This window comes from Lissotriton helveticus, chromosome 10 (genome assembly GCF_964261635.1).
Source record: "Lissotriton helveticus chromosome 10, aLisHel1.1, whole genome shotgun sequence".
In the NCBI taxonomy this organism is placed as follows: domain Eukaryota; kingdom Metazoa; phylum Chordata; class Amphibia; order Caudata; family Salamandridae; genus Lissotriton; species Lissotriton helveticus.
This window is the reverse complement of record NC_136071.1, coordinates 936,615,682-936,635,324: the sequence shown is the minus strand read 5'-3', so window position 1 is coordinate 936,635,324 and position 19,643 is coordinate 936,615,682. Positions and strand designations below refer to the sequence as shown.

Sequence of the window (19,643 nt, the reverse complement as noted above, 5' to 3'; positions counted from 1 at the left end):
ATTTAAATAGAAAAATATAATAATTACACAATTTACATAATTAATTAACAAATAATTAATTAATAATTGATCAATAATTATTCAATTATTATTGAATTAAATTCCCACCCTATACCCCTACATACCTCCCAACCCACTGCAAAACTATAGATTACTATTTTACAATTAAATCAAAAATATAAATACTTCAAATGTACAAACTATATTTAAAACCATTAAGAACAATTACACAAACAATATAAAACATATACAATTAAAATATTATTTAAATAAATAAAGAAATTTAAGAAACAATATTTCTGACCTTAATTTTTTTTATTATTGTCAGCGATATTTTTGCACACAATATATGTGTCACAATATTAAAAACTCGATATTTCTACAATGTAATATTTTGTCCAAATACCTATCAAGATACAACTGGTTGCGAAATGAAAACAAAGGAGAGAAATATGGTGTCTTGCTGATAAGAAGAGAGAGAGAAACCCTGTTCTCCTCCCATCTTTTTCTTCCTATTCATTGACTCTTTCATGAATTGCTTTACGCCTTCCCTTGCTCCAAATCTAATTTATCCTAATGTGCTACTTTACTACTCTTCCATTTCCTTATAGTCTCCCTCTCCTCTCTTCCAACATTCCTTATCCTTTTCCTTTATTTCCCCATCTCTTTTTAAATGCGTTCTATATGGGGAACGGTCTTTGTTACTGCAAAGATCAATAAGATGGGCTTGTCCAGTTAATTAATTTCTTGCTGGTTAGTGTGATTGGTCTCATGAACCTGCTGCAGATATATAATCAGAAGTTATTGCATGAATGCAACACAGACTTTCTTAATGTTAGTGTTGATAGAATGCCTCAGGCTTACCTGGTGTAATAATAATGCCTAACATCAGTAAAATATTTTTTTAGTGGCCACTATGTAGGTCTTCACAAGGTCCTAAACTGGTTTCATACCTTTTAAGCCATACTCTGCTAAACTGTGCATGCTTAAAAAGGCTTTTCAGTGAACATTTTAGTTGTGCTAAATAAAACCACATTTTACAAGCTAAAGAGTGGCCTGTTGTCATTTGGGAAAACTATCTCAAGGAGTCATCAGCCCTAGAGACACATCAGCCCTGGAGACACATCAGCTCTAGTATGCAGAGAGTAAATGCTTCAATCAATCAATCAATCGGACACTTGTAAAGCGCACTACTTACCCATGAGGGTCTCAAGGCGCTGAGGGGAGGGGGGTGCTGCTACTGCTCGAAGAGCCAGGTCTTGAGAAATTTTCTTAAGGTGAGTAGGTCTTGGGTCTGTCGCAGGTGGGTAGGGAGGGTGTTCCAGGTCTTGGCGGCGAGGAAGGAGAAGGATCTGCCGCCGGAGGTTGTCAGTTGGATGCGGGGGACGGTTGCGAGGGCGAGGCTGGCGGAGCAGAGCTGGCGGGTTGGGGTGTAGAAGCTGAGTCTGCTGTTCAGGTAGGCTGGTCCGGTGTTGTGGAGTGCTTTGTGTGCGTGGGTGAGGAGCTTGAAGGTGATCCTTTTGTTGACGGGAACCAGTACAGGTGTCTCAGGTGGGGGGTGAAGTGGCTTCGGCGAGGGATGTTGGGGATCAGGGCAGAGGCGTTTTGGATGCATTGTAGTCGTCGTAGGTGTTTGGCAGGGATTCCTGCGTAGAGTGTGTTGCCGTAGTCCAGTCTGCTGCTGACGAGGGCTTGGGTCACCGTTCTTCTTGTTTCGGTCGGGATCCATTTGTAGATCCTGCGAAGGCAGAGGAGATGGCGTTGACCTGCTTCGACATGGAGAGGGAGGAGTCGAGGATGAATCCTAGGTTGCATGCGTGGTCCGTGGGTGTCGGTGCTGTTCCCAGTGTGGTCGCCCACCAGGAGTCATCCCAGGGAGAGGTGGTGGGGCTGAGGATGAGGATCTCTGTCTTGTCCGAGTTAAGTTTCAGATGGCTGCTCCTTATCCACTCGGTAACGGCCTTCATTCCTTCGTGGAGGTTGGTTTTGGCGGTGTGCGGGTCCTTGGTGAGGGAGAGGATGAGCTGAGTGTCGTCGGCGTAGGAGATGATGTTGAGGTCGTGCTGTGGGTCACTTGTGTGAGGGGGGGGCCATGTAGATGTTGAACAAGGTCGGGCTGAGGGATGAGCCCTGGGGTACGTCGCAGATGTCGGTGGCTTCAGATCGGAAGGGTGGGAGGCGGACTCTCTGGGTTCTGCCGGAGAGGAAGGACGTGGTCCAGTCCAGGGCTTTTTCTTGGATTCCGGCTTCTTGGAGGCGTGTCTTTAGTGTGTGGTGGCAGACCGTGTCGAAGGGGGCTGACAGGTCCAGGAGGATGAGGGCTGATGTCTCGCCATTGTCTAGTTGGCGCCTGATGTCGTCCGTGGCGGCGATGAGGGTTGTCTCGGTGCTGTGGTTTCATCTGAATCCAGACTGGGAAGGGTCTAGGATGTTGTTCTCCTCAAGGTGTCGGGTCAGTTGCATGTTGGCGATTTTCTCGATGCTTGCTTGTGTTGTGTTGCAATAGTTGTTTATTGCCTGGCTGGCTGAGCTTCTTTTTCTTTTTTTATAACCAATTTTATTGGCATTTTTAGAAATAACAACAACATAAACACAGCACCATGTTCGACATATCAGGTATTGCAAAATAGTTACAAGTGATCTCTCCACTCTGTTTGTGTGAAGTATCAGTCCACCCGTACCACGGACAATCAAACCACCAGCCCCAACCATTTGCTCCATACACGTTCATGCTTAGCTGGGCACCCTCTCGCCTCGTAGACGTTTTTCTTGGGTGGAGCACCAATCTACGCCTCTCGCCATTTAGTTAGGGAGGCAGATGTTGAGTCCTTCCAAGCTGCTGCTATATCTCATTTGGCTACGAGAGTGGCTGTCCCGGAAAGAATTTATGAGCCTGGGAGCCAACCAGTCCCTCCATCACCCCCAGAAGAATGGTGCAAGGATTGAGGGGGACCTTCCACCCCAGCACTTCACTCAACTCAGCCACAATGGATGCCCAGTATTTGTCCAGGTTGACACAGGACCACATCGTGTGATAGTAGTCAGCTGTTTCTGCTTTACAGCGTGGACAGTGTGGGGTCGGGTTAAAGCCTGTCCTGTGGAGCTGCACCGGGGTAAGATATGCACAATGAAGGTAGTAGATCTGAATAAGGCAGAGCCTGGCGGAGATCATGAGTGTCCTAGGGGCCATCAGGACATCTCTCCAGTCTTCCTCCTCAAGAGGCCCAATCCATTGGTCCCAATCGGCCTTGAGAGGTTCTAGTGTGGATGGGGTATTGTTGATCAGAGAGCGATACATTTGGGATATCCCACGCTTTCCATGATTTCCAATTAGGAGTTTGGCCTCTAAGGGGCTGAATTCAGGGACAGTTGTGTGGTCAGGGACATGCAGGGCCAGGTCATGCCGCAGCTGAAGGTAGCAAAAGATTTGGGCAGAATGCAAGGAATATGCTTGCTGGAGGTCTCAGAGGGAGGGAGGACAGGTGTTCCCCTCCTCCAGATTTCACCCAAACATGTTATGCCGATTAAATCCCACTTCTGGAATCCTGGTAGTGTTGTGACCTCCCGCAACCAGGTGCCATGCCACAATGATGTCTGCATTGTGAGTTTGGGTCCCAGTGGACAGGAAGAGCACCAAGCCAGGAGGACTGTGTGAGTAACTGCTAGTAAGGTGCGTGGAATTTGGGTACTGTAAAGTATGGCTTGGATTCGGGAGAATCCAAGGCCCTCCAGCTCTGGGTGGTAGGTTGGGTCTGACCATCCGCTGTTGAACCAGTCGTGGATCACTAAAAGGCAAATAGCTAAATAGTACAAGAATGGGTTTGTCATCCCCATACCCCTGTCGTAAGTGGGTTGTTGATAGGTTGGGATGGCGAGACGTGATCTCGTCCCGCCCCAGAGGTAGGTTGTGATTACCCGGTCCAAGTCGCGGAACCAGCTGCAAGGGAGATGCAGCGGAAGATTTTGAATGGTGTATAAAAGACAGGGGGAGAACCATCATCTTCAAAAGTGCAACTCTGCCCAGGGGATTCAACGGAAGGGTCTGCTAGCAGTGGAGGTCATCTTTGACGCGTTTGAGGAGTGGGTTGAGATTAAGGGACCATGTCAATTAGGGAAGGAGTGCCACCCAGATCTTGAGCTATTTGAATGAGAGCCGACTCAGGGGAATGATAGTTTGCCAATACACACATTCGCTAAGGACATGTAGAGGCACCACCGTGGATTTGGCCGGATTGAGACGTAGCCCTGACGCCTTCTCAAACAAGTGGAGGATATGGAGAGCCCTTGGTCCCGACCGGGCCGGGTCCGCCAGATAGAGGTGGACGTTGTCTGCATATAAGGTAATCCGGTCCTCATGGGATCCCTGCCAGTGCCAATCCTTGATCAGGTCATCATTCTGGATGCGACAGCCAAAGGGCTTAATTGCGAGGGTGAATAAGGAATGAGAAATGGGTGAGCTTCTTATCCCACTGTCCATGGTCAGGGTCATTGCCTTGCCCTCCTCATATATCCTTAATACCATGAGATTTGAAAGAAGGCAACTTACTGTTTTATGTCATTATGCCAACTTTTAAAACAGCAGCCTTATGAATAATGAGTTTAGCAACTGCTGCTGGCTGTTCCCCTCTGAGGTGGCTGCCCAGAGGCTTGTGAATAATGGCCCTGGGCCATAAAGTTGTACACCAACCAGGACAATCTTAGAAAAAAAGGTTCCCCCTTAATCTCCCCTTCCCCAGTATTTCTTTCTGCCCCACCAGTAGGTGCCGGATTGCAGCTCGTCTGCCATTCTTTATAGTGCAAATCCAATGTAAATGATTATTTTAATAATACAATTAATACATTTTGATGATGTTTTTCTCAGTGGAAACTTAAATCCTAATTTACCAATATAAAACGTAATCATCAAAAAAGTTGTGCCTGACCCCGTTTTGAGGAAATGGGCTAAGCAGGGGCTACTTGCCCACGGCTGTCTAGTCTGGGGTTGTTTGCAGCTGAGGTCCCAGGATCCATCTTACTACAGCTGTGTAAATTGGGCCAAGTATAACGCCTTCAGCACTTGGCTCTCAGTGGTAGTGATGGCGAGCACCCACAGGCTTCTCAGGGAGGTAGTGTTAGGGTGCATCAACCTTAGAACTCCTTAATCACCCAGCAGAGCAATAACTGTTTGTCCAAGCCAGTGCCGAGTTTAATGCACTCAAAAACTGGATACACACAATACAGTATGGGCCACTCAGTATTTCAGGCCCCCCTACTCCCCAATCTTCCCCTTAATTCTGTGTAAGGGTAGCATCAAAGGCTATAGACACAAGTGCAATGCTCCCCCTGTTGCACTTAGAGTTTGTGAATTCAACTATATAGTTTCTTGCCCCAATGTCAGCCTCATCAGTCTTTTAGTCCTCCACCAGCTGCTGTCAGGCCCACAGCACGCATCCTCTCCCATCTCCCTCTTCTGGGAGAATGAATACCAGGCAGGCAGCGCTGGCACTCCCTCCCCAGTCTTAGAGGGAGTGGCTACAGGCTGCTACCCAGGAACTGGCTGTTTGTAGGGGCCGGCATTGCTGATGGTCCTCAATGGTAGTAGCCCCTTTTCTAGCCATAGGGTGAGTCGGGCCTCGTGGCACGTTCATGGGCCACTGTCAGAACGTGTCAAGCTTCAGAGTGGCCCTGGCTCCGACTCCACCCTCTACGGTAACGTCGCAGCTTGGTCCACTATGGGGCACATTGTTTAGGATCACAGAGATGCATGCCACCGTCTTCCCGCTTCAGAACTGAAGTCCTCTTTGGGCGCACCAGCCAGCAGACTTGGGCAGTACTGCGGTCCTGCCCGCTTTGAGCACACATCTGGACAGTGCCATGGCACAGGCCTCTGTGGGCAGGAGAGATCCATGTTGCTCCAGCTCAGGAGCCCGCTGGTCACTGTCTCTACAGCTAACAGTTCTGTGATCCGCCGCTTTGTGCTCTTGCTAGGCTTTTTGAGTTCTGGGTCTTTAAAAACCCACTAAAATCCACTGATGTAAACATAGTTAAAATCCACTGATCTAAGCGTAGTTAACATGAGTTTGTTGGTGAGACTGCACAGTTCAAAGAAGTTATTATGAAAAACATCAACCCAGAAAAGTTTTCACCAGGTCTTAACTGCACAACATAGATAAAACAAATAGCAGTTGCCTTATGTGTGATGACGGAAAGTGTTATTCAGTAAATTTATAGCATCAGTGATTAGTCATTCATTGAGCTGTAGCTTCACTGGTACCTCTTAGGCACTCTTGTGCAAAAATCACCTGGGAGAACTACTGCTACTACTAGTTGGAAGCCAGGTTTGGTTGCAGAGTCTGAGTTTTCCCATATAAAGTGAGGAATAGCTTGCAATAACAGAGTTTCCGTTGGATATCACATCACAGTGTTCCCCTTTGTGCAATCCTTTGGCTGGGCCAATCCCTGCAGGTACTACCGGAAAGAATTTGTACGGGCAAAAACCTACGACTGAGCATAGTTTTGCATGGAATCTGTGAATTGAAATGAATGAATTAATCAATCATAGAGATTTATAGAGCACAGAGCTACTCAATGAGAGTCCTTGCCTTATCTAGATTCCCTGACCGTCTTGCTAACTTCATTACTGATAAGCCACATCAAAAAGCCAAGTCTTAAGATTGTGTTTAAAATCAAGTATCTCCTTCGTAGCACGAAGATGAGGAGAAAGAGGATTTGAGTCCCTGGTGGCAAGAAAGGAGAAGGAGGTACCACCACGCATCTTCCTTTTTATTCGCGGGATTACTATCCCCAGAGCGTTAGATGAACGATGAGTTCTTGACGACTGATAAGGGACTATCCGGTCAGCCAAGTGACGTGGACCAGTTTGAAATTGGGTGAAACTCAGTGCCCCATGTCATATTTACCACCACAGTTGTGATGATGAGGTTGTAAGTGTATGTAGATATAGCTGTTCTTTTTTAATTCTCCCAATCAATTTCCTTACTGGCTTCACTTGACTTTTTTGCAGCACAAGTGTAATGTAATTGTCTCTGAGCCGTAATGTGTCTTTTGTTGATATTTTTAAGGCAACTTGATTACATCCATAAGAAGTGCCACAATGAGCCCCCTGGACCAGGAGTGGGAGCCCTAACAAGTGAAGAGAGAACACGCTGGGCCAAGGTTAGAATGATATCAAAACGTCTCTCCATAATTATATGTTTCTCACAAACAACATCTATCCACTGCTTTCTGTAAATGAGGCGAAAGCAATGTATACAAACATGTCCTGCTGTGCAAATGATTTAAAAAATGAGTTTGCTGTATCTTGTTTGGCTTCATAATCGTTTGCCAAATTCAGAACTGTGTTATCATAATCTTTTAATTTCTCTTAGATCCGGGAATATTTGATCAGTCTGGATCCAAAGAATCTAACCATATTGGAAAACATTCAGAGCAGTCTGGGTGTGGTCGCTCTGGATGACGCCAGTCCTCATGGAACAGCTGAAGACTATAGTGAGGTGAGAGAAACCTGACGCTTTTCTGCCTGCTTAGTAAGCGGGTTCTTTCATTATGTTTTTGTAAACACTCAGTGGTTGTGCAAAGGTATAGTAATGCTTTCTTTATTAGGAAGTTTAATTTTATGATTGAAGGGAAACAAAGGGAAATAAAAAGTTCGCAGGACAGTCCGCAAATTAGGGAAGCAGTCTCTCTTCTTCTAAATACTTCTTTCTTTGGGCACAATCAGGCTAGGCTCCTTCTCCCCTCCTCTTAGTGGGCTGTTGCGGGGGCTTAGCTGTATGCTTGGGGTTTTTCTCAATGATAGCTAAAAAAAAGAAAAAAAATAGTATTAGGAGAGGGGCTAAGGCTGAAGACTATAGTGAGGTGAGAGAAACCTGACGCTTTTCTGCCTGTTTTTGAATGTCTGACTTGACAGTGCAGCTTTTTGTCAGCCCTCGTGTAATATAAACAAGCATTGGCAAACCAATCGGTCTCGCTTGTGTCAAAAGCAAAGGAGTGGTTTCGTGATATAATAGTACCAAACGTTTTTTTAATTGTATATACGAAATAGTGCTAAATGACACACTTATGTTCGTCCTTCATCTTTTCTACATTAATACCTACCTCTCAATCTTTTAGGACTTCAAGGGAGGTCCAATTGAGTGTTTTGGAAGGTTGGTTCTATTGAAGATGTTGGAGAGTGAAAGGGTGAACACAGTTTTCAGAGCAGTTGATCTCACTGAAGTTTATGAGGGTCCTTGGTTGTTTGGAGAGAGAATATGAGTCCATGCAGATGATAAACTCCAACTGAGGGAGAGTTCAGAAGTATTATTTATGTCTCCCCCTGTGTACATCTCTGTGTGTTTTGGTACCTGTGTTTCCATATTTATGCATATTTTTTATTTAAGAGCTATTGTACCCACTTGTGTGAGAGTCTATGTATGCACATAGTTTTCGTTGTCAGTTTTTGCGTATTTGTTAATCTATCTCATTATGCATTTACATTTTGGTGGCTTTTACTTTGTATGCATATGTGCATGACTGTGTGAGGTTATATACAGCTAATTATGTTTATGCATGCTTTGTTTTATGTAAGTGTAAAACAACAATCAAAGTAAAAATTGTGTCTATTAATGCTTAGAAAATACGTGCCAAAGAGCAGTGGTGTAATAGGCTTTTACTAATAGGTTGCACTGTACTGCACTGTAAAACTCACTTACAACCCAATTTATATCTTGATGGGCGGGAGGTATGTCAGAGCAGCAGAATAAATTAGTTTGTCGCCCTGACTGAGCTGGCGGTCATTTCTGAAGCATTGGCAGGTGCCGCCGTCACAGTTGTTCCTGCCAATGCTTTTTTAAGCTTGATGCACGTCTCCGTCAACATGATGGAGCTGTCCACCGAACTTATTTTTTTTTTATTTTCAAAAAGAAAATCTTGAAACAAGATCTTTTTTGAAAAAAGAAACCAAACATTGCCCCCTTTGCTATGGGATTTATTTTCGATGGTAAGAGGGTAATTAGGTAGTTCTCACTGCCCCTTACCGCCAGAGCATTCCTGGCAGTGACAGGCATTGAAAACTGACCTCTATGTCCTCTCATCTAAATTTGGAGGGTGGACATACAGGTCAACCTTCGACGGCCATTACTACAACAAGCCATCAGAGGGATGTAACCATGGCAGAGTTGGAGAAGTCTCTGCCATGATTACACCAAAGGTCTGCCTATATTGGGCAGGCAGATCATTATATTGGCGGTAATCATACTCTGTTGCCGTTGAGATGGGGTATTCTTAGCACAAACTTATACATTTCCCCTTTAGTGTTGTAATAATGAAGAAGTAGGGGGAGATTCAGTTCAGTACTAGAATGCCCTTGTAGTGTTGCAGTAGGGCACTCATTGGGAACGGTGAGGGTCCATTTGCCATCTAGGAACTCTTTGTCATCAGAGTACGGAATGAGGGCTTCTCTGCGACAGTTGCTTACTTTATCATCAAACAGAAAGACTGCAAGCTCATGTCCAGCTTGTAACAAAATACCAAACAAGTCCATAGGAAAACAAAACAGATAATACATAAATAGCTAATTAAAGTCTTCATGATCTGACATAAACTACAACAACACAGGTAGCCTTACTTACCCTTGTAAAGTATTTAAATTACATTTTATTTCTTCTTAAAATTAGGTGATGGTCAAATGCTTCTACTGCTTAACTTGAGCCTGTTGTTGTATGTGGGGCCCGCCGGCATTCATTTTTAGGGACTGTCACCTATATTTACTATCAGACTTACACCATGAGCAAGAGAGAGAAAACACAAAAAGGGGAAAGAAGGAGGAATGGAAAGAGAGGAAAACAGCAAAAAGGGGAGCAAAGATGAAATGAAAAAAATCCTTAAACATTGATACAAGAGCAGAGAGTGTCTAGTGGTGGATGAAAGACGAGTGATTGGGAATCTAGACTACCCCGCCTTGGTATTCATCACACCTGCTTTCTATTGAGCTGGCCATGGGCATCTGAGCAAAACGCTGGGCTCTGGCACTTAATATTTTACAAATTTGACAGGGGCTTCTAGCCACAGATTCCTTACCTTCGAATTTCCCCAGGCGTCAGACTGTATCCAGAAGATTCTTCGTGAGCAGTACCTCTGCGCGTTGGTAGGTGGTGTTGATTGCCTACACTCAGCGTCGTATGTGCTGGAGTGCCGTCCGCGTCACCTATATAGGTGCCATCTTGGAGTGCTGATGTAATTTCTTTTCTTTCCAACGCTGATCTGAGAGAAGAGCTAGCCCTATGTTAATTTTTGACAGTATTTTTGTGACTTTTTGTTGACCTTTTTTGATACTTTTTCTTCCTGGTGTGTTGAGGATGTCATTGAGGAAGACAGGTTTCAAACACTGTGGTGCCTGCCACCGCTCTATGTCGATGATGGACCCACACCTTGTGTGTTTCTAGTGTCTGGAGCCTGACCACGACTCCAAATCGTGCTCCAACTGCAGGTCCATCACACCAGATGTTTTAAGGGAGCGGTCCCTGAAGCTGCTAGCAGCCCGGCATGCGACTCTATGGAGGACATGGCCCTGCTTGAGAGGATGGTCTCAAGACCATTGCATAAGTCAGAAGCTCTCTTTGACTTCTCCTCGTCTGTCTGCTGATGCAACAGATGAACAATGGTGTTTAAGGCCTGGTTCCTTGGAACCTGCGCCTGAGCGACTCCATGCCGCTTCAGTTTTAAGGGAGCCGGAGCGACCCCTGCTCAAATTAAGGAGTTCTATATGCCATGTATCTAATTTTTGAGCGGCCCAACCTCTCCGGGGTGCCTTTGGTCCCCAAGAGGTCAGAGGGGGCCTCATTTGGTTCCATCTAGCAGCTTTAGCCCCTGCTCCGATTGGCCTCTATGGATCCGGTCATGAAAGCAGACTGATGCCGGTTGTGCCACTCCAACCATTCCCGGTGCTGGCCCCTACACCAATGCTCCCGGTGCTACCCCCATTGTGACCCTTGAATCCAACATAGAGGTACGTCGTGCAAACAGGACCTCCATGTTCTAGGTTGGAGCCTGAGCCTTATACCGACGGGCTAGGCCTCAGAATGGAATTGGAGGGTCGCTGGACCCTTTAGAATACCAACCTTATGATGAGGCTGTGGGCTGGTGTGAGAAACTAGGTGATGCCTGTGGACTGTATACATCTCCAGATACCGGCATGCTTTCTCCCCCTACGCTGTCTATGGAGGAGGGAGCTGCATACACAGTGGTGGTGCAGAGGGCGGCTGAGGTCCTCAACCTTCAGTTGCCCTCAGTGGCAGTCAAGACCAACATCCTAATGGAGGTTCTGCAACCGGGAGTTTCCTCCTCGGAACCCAAACTCCTTTTCGACAAAGTCCTCACGACGTCTTCTGGGGACCTAGTCCAAACCCAGCACACGGGCTCCTGAGAATTCGATGATTGCACCCCACCATCGCCCTGCTTCAGGGGACCAAATTTTCTCACCCAACACTCTACCCCAAAGAGCTATGGTGGTCCAAGCCTCCACTTTCCATGGACCTAGTTACCGCTACCCTGGACAGGGAATCCAAGAGGCTGGACAGTTGGTAAAGGAAATATGTTTTCTTCCGCCAGCCTTGTATTATGGTCAGTGAACACTGCATGCTTATTGGACCGCTCCTCCCACACGCTGTGTGAAACAGTTGCACAAGTGCTATTACAGGTTCCGGAGGAGGACCGGGTAATTCTCTCCCAAGCAGTTACATGAGAGACACAGCAAAGTTCACTATACGCTGTGGAATGGACACAGCCGATTCACTGGGCAGAGCAGTTTCATTGACAGTGGCCATCAGACACCCGGTCTGGCTGAGAGCATCTGGCTTTTTAGGGGGCTGTCAAGGCTTCCCTCATGAACATACCCTTGGATGGCACCCATCTCTTTGGAGATAAGGCAGACGTGGCGTTGGAGCTCTTTAGGGACATACAGCCTACGGCCAAGTCCTTGGACTTCTCAGCTGCTCCATGTCCCCAGTCTGCCATTCTCTCTTTTCATGGCCTCGGAAGGGGCTTTTAACTAAGCCAACCCTATCCCACCCACCAAGCTCTCAAGCTTTCCAGACTCTGTGTGGACACGGCGTGGTTCCAACTGACCTTGTGGGTTGGGTAGCCAGCTATCTGGTCCAGCCACTCCCCTCCCCCTTCCCCGGCAGCTGCAACATCCAAATCTTCCCAATCTTGCCCTTTTAGATAATGGGCATCCTTTGAGACTGCTCCTCCCTCCATGCCTCCATCGTATGACCGGCTGATGGAGGATCATGTGTCCCTGCTCAGTGAGAATTTCATTGCTCTCATGGCCAAGAGAGCAACAGAGATGGTTCTGGTGGCAGAAGTCAGCTATGGTTGCTATTTCCGCTACTTTCTGGTCTCCAAAAAGGACAAGGGTCTTCATTCTCTCGTAGATCTCTGAACCCTCAACTACTTCCTTAAAAATTAGAATATCAAGATGCTCCAGTTGGCTGAGGTCTTGTCTGCACGGGACCCAGGAGACTGGAAGTTATGCGTGGACTTGCAAGACACCTATTTTCACATTCCCGTCCTCCCTTCCTATCGGTGTTATCTGTGGTTTACATAGGCCACAAGCATTTTCAGATCACCGTGCTCCTTTTTGGCCTTATCAGTGCCCATCGGGTGATCACTAAAGTGATGGTTTGGTCGCAGCTCATCTGCACCGGTTATGGATGCCAGCCTTCCCCTAACTCAATGACTGGCTGCTGAAGGCAGGCTCATCATCTCCCACCTCCAGGCTACGGCAAACCTCCTGCATTCCCTGGGGTTTACTATCAACATGCCATAGTCATACCTGACTCCTTCTCAGATGCTCCCTTTCATTTTAAGTGTTTTGGGCACAGTTCAGTTTCCACCTTCTCCTTCCCAGCAGTGAGTCCAGGAAATTCAGGCTATGATACTGATGCATGGGTGTGGAATGTAATAAAATAGCTACTTGTCCTTGAGACAGATTGCTTTATCGATCTGTTTGTCCTGTAAAAAAATCCACTTGTCCCTTTGGTGCCATGTAGTGCGGCAAATTATAGCAGCAATCTCATTATATATATGATGGTATGGTTTGAATCCTACGAATTTCCTTAATTTGCCATCATCTGCAGATCTGCATTCTGGGGCTGGAAGCAGAAGTAAGCAATAGTTCCAGGGTAGGAATGCCCTTTTGAGTCTGTGCAAACCTACTAACTTGCATGTTTAGGGGGTTTTCACTAGCTCTACTCTAATGTTTTCCCATACTGAGAAATGTTGAAGATTTCCCCGGATCGGTGCATAAGTAAATCATCTTCCAGGATGGGTAAAAAAGTGGTTGGAGAGAAAGTGAACTTGTAAACACTCAACAGATTTTCACATGAGCAAATCTACTCATGCAGATTTTCTCATTCTAAAATGCAGTATGTAGATATTTTCTAGGACTATGATTTCCTGGCATACTTCTGCAAATTCTTGTAAATTCATGAAAGCCGTAAATCTACACTAAAATAAGGACATATACCATAGGTGCAATTTTGTGGCTTTCTCTAAGAATTGGGTCCTTAATTAGCTCGGGCGTTAACCAAGACAATTTGCTTTTAATAAATGTAATCTGTTTCTCTATCTATTGGCTGGCTTCACTGTAAGTGACATCACAAGCAGCATACAAACTCAAAAAGTAGTTTTGGTCCGTGCCAGGGACTACTGTGACAACACATGTTTTTTAAACCCAAAAATATTTTTGTTTTGTGCCAATATTTGTTATAATGGTGAGGGCCTGGCAACTTCCACAACAATAACGTTTTTCAAACACCATGTCAAAACAAGACAGATATTGGCAAAACCAAAAGGCTGACCCCCAATATCAGCCCAATTGGCTTTGTCAGTGCTTGTTTATTTTCATGTTTTCCATAACCTTGTTGAAACAGGGTACACTGATTTTCCATTATTTATATCATTTGTAAATACTAGCATCCATCAAAACATTTTGCCAGAATCATTTCTTCATTGTTGCATTTTTTGTGATCATTTAATTTTGAAATCAAAGACTTATAAATCTTGCTTTTCTCCCACATCCTTTGTCCAGAGCTCAGCTCAGCAGCATGAGGGCAGAATCGTGTCTGGGGTCAGCATCAGCACCAGCTTGCTGGCAGACCCTGGAAAGCTATTACCAGGAGTACTGGGGGCTCCCTGGAAGAGTCCCCAGTGCATGAAATCAGACCTTCAACACCGGTAACGGTGTTGGGTATGAGTCCAACATGTTTGATACGAAACATGTCCTAGGTTCGGCAGAGCCAGTCCATATTTAGCCGTCGCAGAGGAAGACATCAACGCCGGACAGGCAATAGAATGCAGCCTGGAACCTGATTCCCCATTGGACTCTTAGGACCCAGATCAGCAGCCGACTGCGGCTCAACACCAGTGGACACACACAGTGAGTATCACATCACATCACAACACTGCACTCACTACTACTCTTTGAGCCCTCACTCCGGGTCACCGTCTCCTGGGTCTCAACTACCTTTTAGCCATAGCCAACACTGACCTAAGTCTTCAGAGCCAAGTTTGACTTGGACTTCGACACTGAGCCAGACGCATAAGGCTGGATGCTGACAGCACCTTAGAGGCCCAAGCAGACTATGGTGACCAGACGCCAGTCCACAGCAAACTTCGATAGCCAATAGCTCCCAATCCTACAGTGCCTTCAGAAGGTACTGGACTCTCGGCAGTGTCTGCTGGTTATTCACCCGCACACAGGCAAGATTATTGTCAAGCCTCCACCTCAAGTGCTTCAGAAAAGGGGGTGGTGATGAACAGAGTGTCTGAATTAAGCAGACCACTCTTACCCAGTCCAAAGATCAGGGCTTGATCCATCACCGTTATTTAGCTCACTGCCCCATCCCAGCTCAGAACCTGGCTATATGCAAATTAGTCTGTCCCTGGCCCAGTGCATCATGGGAACAGGGCAGACCAAACTACCAAGCCAATTCTTCACCAGAAATTTGCATATAGACAGGTTCTGAACTGGGATGGTGCAGTGAGCTTAAAAACGGTGATGGATCAAGCCCTGATCTCTTGACTGGGTATGAGTGATCTGCTTAATTCAGGTACTCTGTCCATCACCACCCCCTTTGTAAATATTTTTGGCCACTACAAGCGTGGAAGGGTATGCTCGGATGCGAGTCCCTTGCTCACTGCACCATCAGGATTCAAGCAAGCCGGGCCGAAGACGGCTGTAATGCCAGAAACCGGTCCCCGGAAGCTTGTTTCCTTTCTAGTGAAGAATTGGCTTGGTAGATTGGTCTGCCCTGTTCCCATGGTGCATTGGGTCAGGAACAGGCTAATTTGCATATAGCCAGGTTCTGAACTGGGATGGTGCAGTGAGCTAAAAAACGGTGATGGATCAAGCCCTGATCTCTTGACTGGGTATGAGTGATCTGCTTAATTCAGGTACTCTGTCCATCACCACCCCCTTTGTAAATATTTTTGGCCACCACAAGCGTGGAAGGGTATGCTCGGATGCGAGTCCCTTGCTCCCTGCACCATCAGGTTTCAAGCAAGCCGGGCCGAAGACGGCTGTAATGCCAGAAACCGGTCCCCGGAAGCTTGTTTCCTTTCTAGTGATGAATTGGCTTGGTAGTTTGGTCTGCCCTGTTCCCATGGTGCATTGGGTCAGGAACAGGCTAATTTGCATATAGCCAGCTTCTGAACTGGGATGGTGCAGTGAGCTAAAAAACGGTGATGGATCAAGCCCTGATCTCTTGACTGGGTATGAGTGATCTGCTTAATTCAGGTACTCTGTCCATCACCACCCCCTTTGTAAATATTTTTGGCCACCACAAGCGTGGAAGGGTATGCTCGGATGCGAGTCCCTTGCTCACTGCACCATCAGGATTCAAGCAAGCCGGGCCGAAGACGGCTGTAATGCCAGAAACCGGTCCCCGGAAGCTTGTTTCCTTTCTAGTGAAGAATTGGCTTGGTAGTTTGGTCTGCCCTGTTCCCATGGTGCATTGGGTCAGGAACAGGCTAATTTGCATATAGCCAGGTTCTGAACTAGGATGGTGCAGTGAGCTAAAAAACGGTGATGGATCAAGCCCTGATCTCTTGACTGGGTATGAGCGATCTGCTTAATTCAGGTACTCTGTCCATCACCACCCCCTTTGTAAATATTTTTGGCCACCACAAGCGTGGAAGGGTATGCTCGGATGCGAGTCCCTTGCTCACTGCACCATCAGGATTCAAGCAAGCCGGGCCGAAGACGGCTGTAATGCCATAAACCGGTCCCCGGAAGCTTGTTTCCTTTCTAGTGAAGAATTGGCTTGGTAGTTTGGTCTGCCCTGTTCCCATGGTGCATTGGGTCAGGAACAGGCTAATTTGCATATAGCCAGGTTCTGAACTGGGTTGGTGCAGTGAGCTAAAAAACGGTGATGGATCAAGCCCTGATCTCTTGACTGGGTATGAGTGATCTGCTTAATTCAGGTACTCTGTCCATCACCACCCCCTTTGTAAATATTTTTGGCCACCACAAGCGTGGAAGGGTATGCTCGGATGCGAGTCCCTTGCTCACTGCACCATCAGGATTCAAGCAAGCCGGGCCGAAGACGGCTGTAATGCCAGAAACCGGTCCCCGGAAGCTTGTTTCCTTTCTAGTGAAGAATTGGCTTGGTAGTTTGGTCTGCCCTGTTCCATGGTGCATTGGGTCAGGAACAGGCTAATTTGCATATAGCCAGGTTCTGAACTGGGATGGTGCAGTGAGCTAAAAAACGGTGATGGATCAAGCCCTGATCTCTTGACTGGGTATGAGTGATCTGCTTAATTCAGGTACTCTGTCCATCACCACCCCCTTTGTAAATATTTCCACCTCAAGTGCAGCAAACTCTTCCTTATAAGAGGCAGTTCACATTCGAGGAGCAGTTGGCTCTGGAGCCCCCACTGCCACCTAGCTGAAGAAGAGACATGATAGGGGTATCAGACTGCTACTCCTAAGACTTGCTCATCTTTTGCTTCCTCCTAAACCTCTTCCACATCCACCTCCACACCACCACATCCACCACCGCCACCTTCACCACCACCACCTCCTACGCCTTCACAACTGCCCTCTTTTTCTCAAGGGTATACCCATTCATCCTATGGGGAGGGGGGCCTTCTGCCACTTGAATTATAGGAGGTACCGTATGCCCAATAAACCCAGGATGACCCATTGGATGATCATGAGGTGGCTCCCCCAGGGCCCAATATCTCTGACCTACATCCTGCCGAGCCCTCCCCTCTTGACGACCCCACTTAGTATAACAAGAGTATTCAGCGAGCGGCTGACTTTCACAAGGTGGGTTTGCACTCCATACCTAAGGAGGAGAATTTCCTGGTGAAAACACTCTCTCACACGAATCGGGCCATTCAATTCCTGTCGATACTTAAGGGCATTCTTAAGCCAATGCAGGAGGTGTTTAGAGACCCAGTGAAGGCCAGAGGTGACCCTCAGATCTACCCTACATTACAAGACAACTCCTGCTCGACTTGTTTGGTGGTACATGTTGCCCGGAAAATAGCAAATGACAAGGGCACCGGCTACGCCCTGCCTCCGGATAAGGAAAGTAAGAAACTGGATGCGGGGCGGGAGGGGGGGGTTGAATAGTTGCTCGCCAGTCAGTGATTCGTTAGTGCATTGCCAATTCTGTGGGGCTATTGGCAAGATATGACCGTGCCCAGTGGGATAAAATGGGGGAGCTTATACAACACCTCTCTGATCAGTAAAAGCAGCGGGCTCAGGAGATTGTTTTGAAAGGGCAAACCATCTCCAATACTTCTACTAAATGTGCCCTTGGCGTGGCAGACACCGGAACCAGGGGAGTAAACTCCAGTATCATTATTCTCAGACAGACTTATCTTCAAATCTCTGACTTTAAGCCAGATGTTCAACAGCATCTGATCAACATGTCATTTGATGGAGACTCTCTATTTAGCCCACAAGTTTATCAGATGCTGGAGAAAATACAAAATTACACAGATACAGAGAAAACAATGGGAACTCTACTGTCACTTTCCACTTGTTCTATTTTTCGCTGCACAAAATTTCGTGTCTGTACAATTCCCACCTCCCCAGAAGCTTCCTCCTCTATCAGAAGCAGCAACAGCAACCGCAAGCTGCCTAGGGATATCCCAAGGGTTCATTCAGGGACAATACCTCAAAGGCAGGTGTTGAAGTGCAGCAGCTAAGGCAGCCAACCCACCTAAACAGTAACCCCGTTTTTCTTCCCACTGGTCACACACCACCAGTCAGGGGGGTTTGCAGGGATTCCTGCCACAATAGAGAAACATCACCTCGGACTCCCTTTACCCTCAAAACTAGCACCACCTCCAGGAGGAAGTAGCTGCTCCTTTGCACCAGGGGGTCATAGAGCCAGGGCCACACCACAAATATGGCACAGGGTATACTCCTTGTATTTTCTAATTCCTAAAAATGATGGGGCTCACAGGCCAATCTAGACTTTTGGCCCCACAACAGGTACATCCTGTCGGAGCACTTCCACATGGTCATGCTACAGGATGTCATCCCACTTCTATTACAAGGCGACTTCATGACCACCCACGACTTGAAGTATGCCTATTTCCACATCCCAATCCATCCAGTGCATCAAAGATACCTCAACTTCATTGTAGATGGCCAGCACTACTAATTCAAGGTTCTACCCTTGGGGTTACTGTTGTATCGTAACTTGTGGTCCTACATGGCTTGTGACTGCGCTGTAAGGTGTTGCTCATGGCATTTGTGCCCTCTGGAATGTTGATGCCAGCGTTTCATGAAGGCAACAGGGTAACAAGCATATGAGCATAGGAGCTGTGCAGAGACATTGGTGTGTGCTGACAACTGCCTGTATTAATTACAACTTCCAAAGGAATACATCTTTCAAACCTTTCCTGGGTTGTCAACTCTCTGTTTAAGACTGGGGACGAGGATGGGATTTGAACACACGTGTGCAAAGCAAATGGATTAGCACTGGGCCCATGGATTATACCAAATTCCTGGGTGTTGCCGCTGCTCCTCTGCGGAGGAGTGGCATCCACGCATTCGCTTACCTCGGCGACAGACAGAGAAAGAGTTCAAGCAAGCACCTCTACCTCACCCACACACAGATTGCTTTAGATCTCCTTTATAATCTGGGATTTTCCATCAATGAGGGCAAATCCCATCTACAGCCACTACATATTCAAACCGTCCGGGGCAGTCTTAAACTTGATTACTGAAAAGGCTTACACTAGTCTTGTTCAAGTTCAAGCCTTTCATTCCCTGCTGCTTCTTTTTCAACATGATCGTCAGCTAACAGTAGGCACAATATGAGCCTCCTTGGTATGATTGCCTCTTGCATCATCATAGTTCCACATGCCCAGTTACACATGCATTCGGTCCGAGAGTGCCTGACAGCACAGTGATCACAAGCGGAAGGTCAATAGGAAGATCTAGTGTTGATAAAGGCCATCACTCATCGCTCTCTGCAATGGTGGAACAGCAACAATCTGTTGCAAGGCAGGCCTGTCCTGAATTTCCACAAACGCTTCCCTCACAGGATGAGGGATACATCTACAGAACATGACTGTTCAGAGCTTGTGGACTCCTCACCAACAGATAGTATCACATAAATTACCTGGAGATGCTGGCA

At 46.7% G+C, this 19,643-nt stretch overlaps 1 protein-coding gene across 2 annotated transcripts in view; it reads left to right on the top strand.

The window, feature by feature from the left end:
* Positions 1-19,643, top strand: part of LOC144785552 (peroxisomal carnitine O-octanoyltransferase-like) — a 414,661-nt gene that overhangs the window by 155,490 nt on the left and 239,528 nt on the right. For both annotated transcript variants that reach the window (XM_078664397.1, XM_078664398.1), the window contains exons 7-8: positions 7,062-7,155; positions 7,368-7,493. In XM_078664397.1, coding sequence (XP_078520523.1) covers positions 7,062-7,155; positions 7,368-7,493 — 220 coding nt within the window. The remainder of the gene's footprint in view (positions 1-7,061; positions 7,156-7,367; positions 7,494-19,643) is intronic.